The sequence below is a fragment of the Argiope bruennichi genome, chromosome 7 (genome assembly GCF_947563725.1).
Source record: "Argiope bruennichi chromosome 7, qqArgBrue1.1, whole genome shotgun sequence".
Lineage (NCBI taxonomy): Eukaryota > Metazoa > Arthropoda > Arachnida > Araneae > Araneidae > Argiope > Argiope bruennichi.
The window spans coordinates 56,523,307-56,539,551 of NC_079157.1; the positions used below are offsets into that span (position 1 = coordinate 56,523,307).

The 16,245-nt window shown below is 28.8% G+C and overlaps 1 protein-coding gene across 3 annotated transcripts in view; it reads right to left on the reverse strand.

Annotated features, from left to right (window-relative positions):
• Positions 1-16,245, reverse strand: part of LOC129975238 (uncharacterized) — a 126,524-nt gene that overhangs the window by 31,407 nt on the left and 78,872 nt on the right. For 2 of the 3 annotated variants that reach the window (XM_056088276.1, XM_056088275.1), the window contains exon 3: positions 6,246-6,403. In XM_056088276.1, coding sequence (XP_055944251.1) covers positions 6,246-6,403 — 158 coding nt within the window. Of the gene's footprint in view, positions 1-6,245; positions 6,404-11,239; positions 11,371-16,245 lie in introns of those variants that run through there. The other variant, XM_056088277.1, reaches the window with a different exon arrangement.

Below are 16,245 nucleotides of genomic sequence, written 5' to 3' on the forward strand. Positions count from 1 at the left end.
CATTCCGCTCAAGCAGTTAAAAAATAATAAAAAAGGATGAATAATTTTTGTTTTATTCTTAAAGAAGATAAAAAAAGAAAGTGCTTGGAATAATTTTAAATACAAATTGAAATAATTAGGATCATTGATAATTTATTGAAAGATTTAGATTCAATAAACATGTTTTTTAATTGTCTGTTCACTGTTTTCAAATTTCTTTTTCACACTGTTATAGTTTCCATTCTGCTGCCATTTCATTAGTGGTATTTTTATTCATTTAAAAAAAAAAGTCGCTTGCAGGATAAAAGTTGAACAAAATCACACAACAAGTTTTCTTTTCTCTCTTTATATCATAATACACAATTATTCAGAACGAGTTTCAATTAAACTTCTTATAAAAATTACTACTTTAAAGCATCGTCTTACAATTAAAGAATGATGTGATGTTATGAAAATTAAAATACAAATTTTGAAAAAAAATATTCGTGAATGATTTTAATGGGCATTTGCACAATATTTTAAAAAACTGAAGAATGTATCATATATTTAAAACAAATGGTCAAGATGTTATTCTAATAAACTGAAAAATACATTAACGAGTATAATTGCGAATTTCATGTCGTTCCATTTTGAAATTCTATTCAATAAATCAAATAGCGTTAATTAAGGAAATTGCGCTGTCACATATAAATATAATGGAGTAGAATTTTGTAAATTCTAAAGTGTTTATCTTACATAACGCTGTTTTTTGTGACTCCTCTTTTTCCCATATTAGAAGTATTTGATACATATTATAAATGTATGTACTTGTTAAGCTGAAAGGACAGTTTTATATTGAATTTACTTATTTTCATGTTTAAATCTGGAAAAATTAGTAAACATGAATTTCGATATGGTTTCAGTTATTTCCTGTAGGAGCATAACAGATGTAGGATACTTTTGTTCCATTGATCCAAAAACTTTAATCAAGATAGCAAGTTATTGCGATATTTTTTTACTCGTTCAAGGTCGGGTCATGTCCAATGTCAACATGAAGGTGACATTTGGAACAATACTTCTTGGAAAGGGGGAAGAAAAAAAAAGGTAATTTTTCACGGGCTGATCTTTGTTGCACCTAAAGGTGCTTCTAATTGGATCTTAACCTCCCCCTTTATACCGAAAAATGTTGATAAGAATGGTCAATATCAGATAGAAAGGTGATGAATTATGTATTTTGTTATGTGTGCTCTGCATGATTCCATCCACAATTAACAGAAGGTACGAGAATTAAATGCAAAATAATATCAGATAATTATCTTTACAACAATGCATAATAAAGATTATTGTGCTGTTATTTATTTTTATAAATTGCATATAGTTCTTTTCATATTAACATGAAATGATAAATTATCTTTGATTTAACCTTCACATTGTACTATACGCGTTCTAATAATAAAACCGAAGAACATACTCCAAATAAATGATACACTGAATTCTTACAAATTAAGAATTTACGAATTACGAATCTTATTGAATCCAAATATTTCAATGAATCTTATTTTACGAATTCTATTGAATCCAAATGTTTCATCTTGCACAGCACATTGCCATCTAAAGAAAAAATAACGATTTTTCAATTTTTTAAAAGTGTAGTCAGAGTACGTAAAAATAAATTTAATATTTACTAAAAAGAAGTTTCTTTTTTGTATAATACAGCTAAAATTTAATAAGGTTATAACGCAAACGATTTTTAACTCATCAAAATAAATAAAATTCCCGCTGCTAAAATGGCAGCAGTCAGTTTCTATTAAGAAAAAAGAAGTTGAAAAATTTTTAATACAGAATAAATGGACATCAACTATTCCACTAAAGTTAAAACACACACGACAAAATAAAAAATAAATGCTATTGATTGCTTTGTTCATTTTTCATGTGGGAGAAATTAAAAAAACAACTTAGGCCTGAATGTAGAATATCATCATTTATTCGAGAATTAAAAAAACTTTTGTTTTTCAAAAAGAATGGATGAACTCTTTTCTAGAAATCTATAGAATGTTCTAATGAATTCTGCGAAGAAAATATGTGTCAATCGTGATCAGCAAACAGTTTTATGACAGCATTTTCAAATCGATAGAATATTCAAATGTTTTTTTAATGCAAATCTAAGACTCTTAATTCCGTGACTTAATAATGTAATTTTTAGTGATTAATAATGTTTAATTCATAAAGATTTTTTTAAAGAATGAAATGGAGATTAGGGGATTTATTTCCAGCACTGCAAAAATAGAATTGCAGGAAATAGAATTGTGACTAGAATCTTGACTTCGGAAATGGAGGGTCACAGATACATGATTCAATTCTACCAAAAGATCTGCCATGTATTTGGAGCTCATGCATACTGGGAGGATAGAACATCGTCCAGCTGTTACGGTGTGGAAATTTGGTGATAGGGAAAGTGATTTTTGTTCAAAAATCAAAGACCAATCCCTAAGTAGCTCCACTGTAATTACAAAATAGGAGTCAACCAATTACTAGTTTTTAAATAAATGAATAAGAAAAGTAACATCAGCGATTTGTTTATTTTTGATGCATCATTCTAAAATAACGTCAATCAAAAGTAGCATCAAATAGCAATTTTTTTGTATAGAAAACTCACAAAATAAATAATTACGATGCAAACTTATTTTTAGCCTTCATTGATGAAAACATTTTCCGAATTAAAAAAAAAAAACGATTTTAGAGAACAATCTTTTCAAAACAAAATAATTGTCTCCATGACAGACGATTTCATTTCAGAATTGTGAATTATTACTGAGATAATCAATACAATTATTTCTAACCAATCAGCAGACAAGATACTGTCGATAAGACATATCAATTCTGCATTCGTATGCAATTCTATCAATACCAGTGTCCCCAAGGACATGCCTCTCGCCAAACATGTCCTTCATCGTTCCGTAAAAATTATTCATAAATAGATGAGCTTCCAGCGCCTTATTTGCATAATTGATGATAGTATACGAAAGAGAAACGAGCTGTTTCGGTTGACAGTTAAAATGGGTACACAGTGCCAGAGTCAGAAGTTGAAGACATCCATCAGTGTAGCTGTCGACCGAGCTTTTGAGGCAGCTTATTTTCTTATAACTCAGTCGAAATTTTCTTTTTCAGAAACTTTGACATAACGGTGTAACTCTGATGAATTGACAAAATGCTCGGCGTGTTAATTGCTTGTTTTTGTTTCAATCTCTAGATGATGTTTATAATCAACCTCAATAATGAATGAATATCGTGATTTGAATTAAAAAGAGAAAGAAATTTAAATCGTGATATTGCGAAAAAGTGTCAACTTTGACATGAAATAATTATGCGCAATAATTAAAGTTTAAAGAAAGTGTCTGCATTAGTTAACTGGATATTTTTTTGAATTTTCGCATGCATAATTAATTTTCTGGAAACTGCTTTGACTGCAAACAAATTAGTTATAAGTTAATGACTACTTTCATTAAAATATCACTTTTACATAGTGACAAATTTTTATTTACATTTTTATATGGCAGATAATAAATCATGAAATTGTTTACTGTTGCTTGTTTTAATTTTGAACAAAAATTTTGCATATTATTATAATAAAATTGGGTTTCAGTTAATTTATAAGATGGCCAGTAAGACAACGCATGCGCAAAAAAGGACTGATTTATGTTTGGCACAATTTCATAAGATAGATTCAGGCATTCCATGATTGGCTATAAATTGCAGTTTTGGCGTCCCTGAATTCTTCTTTTTCCCTACATATCGTATTAAAATGATGGATATTTACACAATGAAACATAGTAAATTTAAAAAAAAAAAGTCAATATACCTAAATTTGGAAAACTATAGAAAAAAATGGCAAATAAAATGATAAAAAAGGAATTAGAAAGAGCAAAAAATGTCGGAATTAATCTATGATAAGTGATCAATTCTTTCATGTCAAAAAATTCCGCTAAATTGTACAAACGCATGCCCAGTAAGAAAAGAATATAATACAGCAGCATGTTGTACCGTCTGGACAATTACTTACCATCTACCGAACAGCAATTTTCAGCCTTTCTATGCATGCGCTGTCTGCAAGCTGTCTTATAACTGGCCGAGTGTGAATCTACCTTAATATAAGTATAAATGTGTACAATTTTGTTCGGCTTGAACTTTTTGATGGATTTTCTAAACAGTTTTGAGTCTAGAAAAAATGAAACTCTCTGCAGCACTAAGATACTAAAAAGTATAGAATATTATTAGTTATACTAAATAATTTATTAATATAACTAATAATATCCTTGTTAGTTATATTAATAAATTATATTATGTCAATTATATTAAATAATTAAAGTTGGAACGTGAATAACAATTTGATTTTTAACATACATTTGCCTTTCTTTCATCTTGGATCAAATTATGACAAAATAAAATATTAATCAGGAAGAATATTAAATGTTAATTAAATAGAATGCTCTTTTGCCAAATTTCTCTTAAAATAAACCTTTTGACGCGCTTTGTATTCAGCTAACTCGTAAAATGAAAAGAATTGAATATGCATTTTAGATCTTTCCCCTTCGACCAATAGATTCAAAATCTGAAATAAATCTCCAATTTTTGTGCCAAGACCACATGCCAAATTTCATTTATCCAGATTATTGTGTTTTTGGATTTTTTTGTTTATTTATAAAAGAATACAAGGGCATACATATAATCATAGCCATGGACACAGTAGTCCCAAAATTTGATATTGATCTATAAATTATGGTGGTAAAACCATATGCGGGATTTCATTGATCAAGATTCTTGTAGGTTTGACTAATCGTTTTTGGCGACCAGTTGGTTCGCTAGAAATATTAGTTATATTTAATTTAGTAAAGTGATCAAATATATTTAATTAACTAAAGTAATTGGTTATATTTAATTTCATTTCGTAGATTCTGTCAAATTGCAAGACATTAAAGATATGTTATTTTAATCATCTTGCATATATTCTGTTCATTGCATCTATGAATTTTTTTAAAGGGAGACCAGTTCCATGACATCGTAGAGCCTATCTCCTGTTTATCTTCTAGATTTAACGGTATTATAACTTCACTTTTTTTATACGTCCTGTAAGCTACATTGATATTAAACATAGTCCTTTTTTATTCAACAATGGAATAAAATCACTCAATCAAATATTCCATTAAACAACGAAAATGATTTAGGTTTCCATTTACAATATAGCTATGTGTTTATTTACTTAATAATATGCTAAAAAGTTAATTAAATTTAGACTAAGGAATTTTACAGCAACTACATTGACATTATTGAAAAATTAGTTTAGTTTAGGGCGCAAAAATCATTTTTATACTAGGTTATTTTTGGAGCAAGAAACATAAAAATGTAATTTATTTTTTATTTAATTAAAATTATCATAAAATTTTCAAAAACCCCACTCCGAGGTTCTTTTAATAAACTGGCCAATTTAATTTCACATACCATCACATTTTAATTAAATCAACATGCTAATGATTTATATTAGGTTCATCTTTTATTTCAGTAGCTTTGTGAAAATGTATATATTATTATTTATTTATTTATTTATTTATTACGACTCCTGATTGTGTCACCTCCCGGTTTGAACACAACATTACACCAAAAGATAAATAATCTGGATCTTTAAATAAAATGTAGGATAGGATCTAGGATAAAACACCAACACACACACTCATCTTTATTATAAATAAAAATTTATCTTGTTCACATATTCAAGTTATTAGATCAATAAAATTGACAACTATTTCTAATTCTATAATAAAATGATATGCTAAATTTTCACTATATGTTTCATAATATTTTTGAATATCATATGCATAAGTGCATGTAGGGACGGACAGACAGACGGAGGGTTCAACATTTGAAAACAGCAATTCAAATACGTTTATATAAAGATATATCAAATTTAATTTGCTGCATTAATGAATTTTCGTTTCCACTAACAGATAAATATAATTCTCATTTTTTTCCTTCGATACAAACAATTGTATGATTTGGAGATCCATCAAAATTTCAAGGTCGAATTTTCTTGAAACCTCCACGAAAAGAGTTTTGAATACCGTCTGTCTCTAAAGACTCTGTTTTAAATAATTAGATTTTGAAAAAAAGAACACGAGCGCCTCAAAACAAGAAGAAGGTTTCGGGCGGTATATCTTTCTGACTGAACTACTCAAGCAATAATTTAACTCAATTAACTCAATTTAACTCAAGCAATAGAAGAGAACATTTATTACTTGTAGCCATCAAATCCATCAGCGGACCCGTTGACTGTGAGCACAGGCGTCCTGGCATAGGCTTTGGCCACCCTTCGGTTCCTTTCCATGCAGATGATTTTGGCCCATATCTCGTCATCGATCTGCTCCCACTTGTTGAGCACCTCCTGGATGTGGTCCTGAGAAAGACAGAAACGCTGCAATTAGCCAGAGAAACAAAGACAACAAAAGCGCAGGAAGCAAAACGCTAATTGCTGGATCGGTTCGTTTAATTGTGAACGCACAATGACGCGGAAGACCCGCTATTACCACCAGTTAATAAGGGTTTTGAATGACAGTGGCAAAAAAAAGTGAAACTTTTACTACGGCGTCTCTAACTGTATTCGAATTATCTGTATTGGGATCTAATCGTGGAATGTATCGGACAAACCTGTTTGAATTGGGCAGGCTTCCTGCTGCAGTTCATGTGTTTCTCAACCTTTTACATTTGCAAATAAGAAAGGCGTGCCCTTGATGTAGATAAAATATGCACAGTTATGGTAAAACAATTGTAAATGATGAGGTATGGCAGACACGGAATGGATAATAAAACTCTTTGTATGATGAAAAAGTATCAAATAAAATGTATCGCATTTCGCTACAGAAACTTTGAAAAGTGTACTTTGATAACCCTACACCATCCATTTAAAGCATTTTGCGGCCTTAAGCAGAGCACATTATTAGACCCTTCTTTTAATAAACTGGTCAATTTAATTTCACATATTATCACATTTTAATTAAATCAACATGCTAATGATTTATATAAGGTTTATCTTTTATTTCAATTGCTTTGTGAAAATTTATATATTATTATTTATTTATATATTTATTTATTTATTACGACTCCTGATTGTGTCGCCTACTGGTTTGAACACAACGTTACACCAAAAGATGCTCGACGTTTATGAATACTGTAATAACATTTTAACGTAATAAGATTTATAGGAATTTGATTGATTATACTTGGGAAAATATTATCTTATCATCTTACAATTCTTATAATTTTGATTTTTTACTAATTGATTTATTTGGCAACAATCCAATACAATTATTTTAATCGCCTTGTCAGCGTTTCTTTCCTTTAAGGCTCAGTGACCCAAGGCAGTTAGTTGCCCAGGCTGCCTAGTGAATCTGAATTCCATCATAAAATATATTCAAAGCAACTAAAAATAAATCTATGAAATCAGATGCTAGAGGATAATATGGCTATTTAGTGATATGAGCAACAATGTGATGCAATTTTACCAAAAGCGAGCTCATATTACTGAAAAGAAAGCTAAGTGGTTGCTATAGCAACGCCGGGCTGAATTAGTCCAATAACTTTTTCTGCGGATATGGAAATTTGGATTTGTTAGCCTGTCAGGGATTCGTTCTTATTTCGATTTCGTAAGTTTTTTTTTTTTTTTTTTTTTTTGCATAGCTATTGAATTGAAGAAACGTAATGTATTATGGAATCTAATAGGATTTTTAAAGCTCTTCAATATTATGTGCTGAATCTTCTCAAATCATTTAGGGCTCTCATGTGATCCAAAAACATAGGGAAATAAGGTTTCTAATCAATATAACATCTTCATACAGATATTACTTCAAAATTCAAGAACATTTCAGTTTAAATCTTCATTTTGCTCCATCTCATGTATTGTTTTGACTATGGCTTCAAATTTTTCGGTCATCTGAATAGTTAGCAACATTTTGGAATTCATTTTTATTAAAATCAAAACATTTTAAAGAGAAAAGAATTTCTTTTCATAAAAATAATGAAGCTGTGTCTAATTCTAATTGTTTGTTGAAATTTAATTCAATAGAAATGGATTTAAAGAGAAAAATAGGTTAATGACTGCTGTTACGTTCATTGACCATATTATCCTAAAAAAAAAGAGGTATTCTACAGAATTTCAAATTTGAAAATAAAAATAAAATATTAAAACAAAATTTAAAAAAAATTTAAAGTGGATAGACAGAATTCATAATCTTATTATCTTATATACCTTAAATACATTCTTCAATTGAGATAAAAATACGTGATTGGAGAAATGCAAGTTTCAATAGAATATCAAGTTAAAATATTAACAAACAACAGCTCTTATCTTAATTTCCCCAAATGTTTTAAGAGGAAGACAAAAAATTTTGAACCCGATAATGAATATTCGGGATTGTTTTTCACACATGGCATAAATAAAAGCTCGTACATAAAGTACCGATTGCAAAATATATTATGTTCGAAATTTCATCTATAAAAATGAATTTTTTGTTAGTTTGTATTTTATGTGTCGTCATACCATTCATCCGATTGCGATAAAAATGTTGCCAACGTATTGCTTGTACCTGCTTAAAGATTATGGGCATAGTACAATTATTAGCACTTATTTTGAACACAATAAAATTTACAAAAAAAAGTTTCATACGTTTATATGATTCAACGTTATTTTAAAACAATCGACAAAAGATAAACAGTAAACGGCATATGTCATTCGGAGTTAAAAGAACATATTTCAAACAAAATAAAATTATTACCATCGATGCCAATTAATGTGAGTAAAATGAAATCGAAAATATTTAGTGCAAACGATAATTTTTTTTCTTCTCATTAATGAATAGTCATCTATACAGGATATTGCCATTCAACGAGCTCAATATTTTGGCTTATCATTCTTTCTACCATTCCTATCCTTTAATCCTATTTCTATTCTTTCTATCAAGACAGCCATTTCAAATTTCAAACAATATTTCCAAAATTATTTCTTCTACAACAGCAACGCGCCGGATACCAGCTAGTTAATAATAATAATAATTAAAAAAAAAATCAGATTTTTATTTTCTTTAAAATCTTTGAAAATTCAGATAGGAAATATTGCTTGATAAGAGATGATATGAAACAAAAATTATTTTGAATTTCTTACGCCATTTTGAAAGAAAGGCCATAAAAAATTTATGCGTTCTGGTACAAATATTTATTAATTAATAATGCGTATTGTTAAACAGCTTTATTATTGTAAATATCTGATAAATTATACATTATCACATCAGCATTTTCCACATTTTCAAGCAAAATTGTTTGATTTTTTCCTTAAACAAAATTTTTTATGTTCTGTTTGCTTTCTTCGTTAATTGTGTTCTATGCAATTCGTACGTCAATGTGAAACATACAGGGAAAAAAAAAATCAGCAATATGGCAATAATCATTAGCTTATTTGTACCAAAAATTAATGAACCCGATCTTAATTTCAAAATATTTATTTATCAAATAAAAAGCATGTCATGAATTGAACCCAATACCTATGAAATTTGTCGATTTATTGCTTTTAAAACATATTTCAACAATAAAATCTAAAAAAAAAAAAGTACTTTTGCTAATGAAAATCTAAATAGGTTTTGCGGTCTTTTTGATAAAAAAATAGAATAACTTTCCACCGAAATAATAAATCAAACAAAAAAAAGTGATTCCCCTTTTCAATATGACACATCTGACTATTAAATGACCACAGAATTCGAATATCGCGTGATTTCGTTCGCACTGTCTCACTTCACGAAACATCTTAACTTGTTCCTTGAGAACATTTTGATTGCCCTATATTTATACTCAATTACCTATAGGAATTTTTTTTTTACCAAAACCCGTTAAAGAAAGACAATAATAATAAAAAAAAGGGTTTCTATCGAACGGAAAGATTTAGTTTTAGAACTATTTAGCCACAAGGAAATTGGCAGACGATCATCAAGCACGATACTGTTGCCAGATGAGCCGATACGTTCAGTGGACCGAAAATCGTACTCTTCCGAATATTTTCTCATGCATCACGAAAATTATTTGTTCTTCTCCACTTCTTTTAGGCTTTTGAAGATGATGGCTAACAAAACTAAATTACCTAGGGCGAAAGTTCATCGCGAAAAGCAAAATTAATGTCTAGATTGAGATTCATTTTGTTATGAAGAATGCTCGAATGACGATAATCGATTTGTTATGAATTACGTGACTCAAATGTTTTCTAAATTTTTCCTTTTGCTGTCTACCATAATAAATTTATTGTTTTCTATTTCTGAACGAAAATTCAAAACGAACACAAAAATGAAATGTATATAAAAAGGAATGAAATGTTTGAAAACAAATAAAATTATGAGCATTTTATGGTAGTTAAAAAAATGAAATAATAATGTAATAAACATAAGACAATACATCTAATAAATAACAATGTAATAAACTTAATAATACAATACTCCATATAATAAATAATAATAAAATATATAATAATTGGTGACATTAAAATTTCATAAAATCTCATTCGGAACTACTAGTTAGTATATATAGTATATACAATTACTGCTAAACTAATATATGCTCTAACCTCTTATAAAAACTATTTATCAATACTTCATGACAATTCGATTTCTTATTTACTTTTAGATTGCCGTTTTATAGAAATAATTAATGCAACAAATGAAAAAATGAAGAATTTAATTCAAGTTTCAATCAAAATATCGTTTGCAAATAATTAAATTATTCCTTAACGCATGAGCCTTTTTTGAAAACTAATTTTAAAATGCTATCAAACTTATTCAAAAATAATGACAAAATAAAATAATTTTTTAAGAGAAACGTGTCTATTTATTTTTTAAATTACATCTTGATTAATTCGATAATAATTTTAGTTTTTATTTGTGAAATTTAAAGAAAAAAATTGAATATTCAATTGGTTTCATAATCAATCGTAATACCAGATATTTGTCTTCAAATGGAAGAATTTTAAGAAATCCATTTTTCAAAATGAACTGAAGTATAATTAAGATATTTTTAACTCTACAGTTTCAAAATAATTTTTCATTTTCCTTATTTTTATTACGAAATATTTAATTTCTAAGAAAAATAGATAACTTTCATGTCATCATTTGTAATAATCCTAAATAAAAAAGTAAATATAAAAAAATTCAACTGAGAGAAAACGATATATAGCACAATCCGACAATTAAAGCGAAATTACCTGCGAAAGTTATCCTTTGTTCTTGTAACTGATAGCAAGAAAAAATTCTATTTCACTGAACGTTCTATGATTTGATACAAAGCACCAGCCAAAGCATGTTTGTATTGAAGTCAAAAGTCAACAAAGGGGGGGGGACTTTAATAGACAGTTCTGAAAAGCCCTTCTTAAAGTTCGTAGCCATTCGTGACAGCGTAACCCTAACAGCAACGCCTTATTGTTGCATCTAAATCATGACCGAATCCCTGACGTAATAGGCTCTCGGTGGTCCAAATCATTACATGATAGAAAACGGATCACTTACAACAATGCGCGGTTCAAAGTCCGCAAGCGAAGGACTAATTTTACGAGATGAAAAGGTTACGGTTGCCGAGAATTATTGAGGATTTGTTTAACCACGTGACCATTATTTTTAACAACTAGTCGTTTGACCTTTATTAAAAATAGATTAAGATATTTGAGTTTAGCATTTTGAATGCATTGTCGATCATTAGATGATCGTTATGGGTTTTGTTATTACCATATTTTTAGCCGTTAGTTATGACTTATACAAGAACAAAGAAAGGCGGCTTAACATTCCAAATGAGATCATGTGATTTAAAAAGGCTTCTATTTTAAACCGCAGCAGTCCTCAATAACCCAAACTAATTACATCTTATTTAAAGCATAACCTACACACATAAGTGAAATATGAATAATAATAACAGAACCTTCGAAACTGTATTCTTTCGAATTGATTTAATTCTTTTAAAAAAATTGAACATAATGATTAAATTTTTAAGTTTGTTTAGAATAAGGCAAAAAAATTTATAGAATTGTAAGTGAAAGTCAAAAGAATGTTGGAATTATAACCATCGAATAAAGGAACCTGTGTTACGAATAACGGAATTTGTGTTTTGGACCTCCCATTTCCCCAACAATTAAAACAATGATTTGACACAAAACTACATTTATAGTCATAAAATCCCATAACAAATTTATATATTATTACTCAGTCTGATATAGTGAACTCACATGCACGAACTATTTTGTTTATTTATTATATCTTAAAAATATGTCTGTGGCACTGTTTTGAATTTCTATGTAACAATAACAATGAAAACAGTGACACTGGTTTGAATTTCTATGTAACAATATAATCTATTATCTAAAATTAAGCAAAAATAAAACATGAACTACCAAGAATGGTTCCCCTAAAACTTTCTCGCATACTCTCTCATAAAGATTTTCTCAGAAAAAGCCTTGCATGGCTTTGGCGTAAAACAATTAAGGAATTTTAATCTTTGGCGTGAATTTAGTATGTTTACTGAATCTATCGTATTGTCCTTGGCGTGTTTTTTGGCTATTAATCCCGAGCATCGGATTAATAGTATCCGAAAATCAAATTTGTGTTTTGGACCTCCTTTTTCCCCAACAATTAAAACAATTATTTGACACAAAACTACATTTATAGTCAAAAAAATCTCGCAACAAATTTCATACACTTTAGTCATTAAATTTTTGAGTTATCCGTTTGCATGCTTCTGAAAGTACAGACTGATAAATGGTCAATTCCTCGTTGGATTTGGTTCAAAATTTTATAGGTGTCTAAAAATAGATGTTAAATTTGTGTATCGAATTTTATTCATCTATTTCTCCTTGTTTTAATACATGTTAACTTATATTCGGACAGGGGAACAGACAGACTTCCTCTGAAGGGATAATGCTCAAACTTTGATAGAAATGTACAAATTTGGTATAAAAGCCTAATACAAAATTTCGTCCGTCGAGCTCAAAGCAGTTTTGAGTTATCGTTGATACAGATAGATAGACGGATATTTTCCAAAAATGTGTCTTTCGAGCTTAGGGAGAGCTGAAACGCTGAGATTCGTCAAAGTATCGAATTTGAAATTTTTGACGATTACTATACTTTCTCTATATTACGAAAACGAGAAAGCTAAAAAGATGCAATATGTTCTATGTATGATACGGTGAGATTGATTTTAAAACAGTTTTACGTAAATTTATGTAAATATTAAACTTATTCTTTTTGTGGCAAAACTATTTTGTTCCTTTTTTTTTCTACATAAAAATAAATTCATTGTTATAAGGCAGTAAGTACACATTTATAAATTAACTTCTTTAACATTTAAATAAGTTGCCAAATTGTCATAAAGATAGAAAGAATAGCTGCTATATTGTACAAGGAAGTTCTATAAAATAATGAAATAGAATTTATTTTTTAAAGCAAAATAATTTTTACTATTGCTACAAAACTAAAGAGTAAAACCGTCATTTTAAATAGGCCAAAAAACTGTTATCATATATAACTGATCAGCTAAAATAGTTTCACGAAAAAACTCCCAAAAATAGCAGTTTTTAATTGTTAAAAATATTGAAGAACGATGCAAATCAATGCAATGAATCGAATTTCTTTCCTGTCGGATTACAATTTGATATGTTTGTCATTCATAAAATAGGTTCTTTTCGGAAAATATTAATTTTTCTAGAAAGTGATGATTCTGTCTTTTTTTTAAAACAAAAACAAAGTTTGAAAAAGAATATTATGGAATAAAGGGACGAAATGGATGGACTTCCTTACAAACGAATAGCTTCTTTTAGAGGGATAATACAAGACAACGGTAGGAAAAATATGAAATCATTCTTTTTTCAGAAAAAAAAATGGCAAGAATCTTTTACACAAATTTGGAATTGGTGTAGATGAAAATATCACAGCATTTGTTTACTTTCAGAACTTTATAATATTGAATTTCTAAGAATAAATCTGATTATCATTTTGATTTACAAACTTCTATTGCGAAATCAACTAGAATTTTTCAACATTAGAAAGAATTATTTGAAATTAATTCTTACAATTCAAGAAAAAGACTTACTGCTCAGACATATATAAATATCTCTCAACCCATCCAAGCGCGAATAAAATATGAGCTGTTCTGACAACATTAATGCCGGTACATATCGTAGAATCCCTATCTTCCATGTATCGACTAGTTACAAGAAAGAAATTTGCATAAACATTTCCGCTTTTTCACATGAAGGACAAAAGATCCTAAACATCCGAAGAACATTGATATTGTAGCCTTTTGTTTATATTTACAATAAATAATCTTCTCTTCACATCAATTCAATGGAAAACTACCAATCGTTTGGTTTTTCGCATTGAAACTAGTATCATCTTCGATTCGCACAGGATTATCGTTTGACATTCGGTGAAAGATCTGACACGGGATCAAACTGCAAATAAAACCTTATTTTAACTCCAGAAGAACAATAAACCCCCTCGCCTTGAGAATCGCGCAACGACCTCACACGGTTGCTCTCTTTTTTCCCCTGCAACCGTGACCTCGTTTCGAGCGAGCAACCAGCCATCACGGTTACGAATAGAAAAAAAATAATTGAAGTTTAAACATTCTACACCTGACAATGGGTGATTTCTTCGAGACTTATTTTCACCTCAAAAGGGTGCCTGCATATACAACCGAATGATGATATCCCCTCACGATAATTTTCACCCTTAATTTCATTTGAAAGATGGCAATGCGCGGAGCAGATAAACGAGAGTTGCCGAATTCGTCTCGTCACGATGATCGTACAGCAAACACCCTGAAGGTAAATTTAGAACAGTAGCAACATCTTGGCCGTGAAAAAAGAAATGAAGCATTCTTTCGTTATAATGAATATTTTTTTTAGAACATATGACCTCGAAAAAGAATGAATTAAAATAAAGATGAAAGTGCATTTGCGATTAAAGTTGAAAGGAAAAATTATTCTTCATTGTTGGTGTATGAAAATAAAGTGTATAATTGTGATTTTACAGCTCTGAATTCATCTGAATGCACAATGGGGGATTTAAATGCGATGCATCTATCGTGATGTTTGATGAAGTCTTAGATAATAGATATTATCATATCTTCTTTAAAATCTTTTGATAGAAAAAAAAAGCTGCATCTAATAAATTTTTTAAAAAAAAATCCCATTAAATATATACAATTAATTAAAAATATTTTATAATAATTATCGAATTTATAGAAGAAAACTTCAATCAAAGAATCACGTACAATCTTATTATAATCAGCAAAATAAATATTTGTAATGTTCATATTTTAATAACTATAATTATGGCTCCAAAATTTAAAGCAAAAATACAAATGAGTAGGAGATTTGAATCTTTGGTTGCCAAAACATTTATCCATTATTTTATATTAAAATGAACTCTATACAAGTTGTGTTTTTTTTTTTAAATCTAAATTTCAATCATTAAGTTTTAAACCGAAAGAGCACTAAACACCAAATTTGCAATTTAATAGAAAATTAGAATCATGATTCGAAATTTACAAATACAAATGTAAGTCTGTTATCAAATATCTAATAGTACATTGTTTTATGTTTCGCTGTGGCATCATTAGAAGATGCGCTACGAATACCAAAGTTAAATTTGTATGGTGCATTTAATAAGTAAGCGTGAACCTGAAAAAACTGCATAGGTACACAAATAACGAAAAAAAAATTTAATCGTTTGATTCTCTAGGGATAAAAATCCATTATGAATACAAAACTGTCCCATCATTTTAGAAAAAAATTCTTTTAAAAGGAAATATCAATCATCTGTCAAATGTTGCTAAAGTGAATTAGCCTTTTTCAAAATTAGGTACAATCTAAATTTCATAAAGTTATTCAATTAGAGCAAAAAGTTCTTCTTATTTTTTTTTTTATTTATTCTTTATTCACGTTTTCAGTAAAAAGTTTTTCAAAATGTGAATGAAAAGAATATTTAAACAGACTTCTTATTGAGTCTATAATTGGTGAAAATATTCTTTTTTTTCTGTCAAAAATAGTTCTTTTTTAAACAGAATATTACTGAACAACGTTTTTAGAAAATTACACATTACTTTTTCATTGCTGCTTAGCGTAAAAGTGTCTCATTCAGTGGTCCATAATTTGAGCAAATTTACACATAAAGGCAAAATGACGTTTTCTTTTCGCCTTTTGGTTGCAAAAACATAATGGAT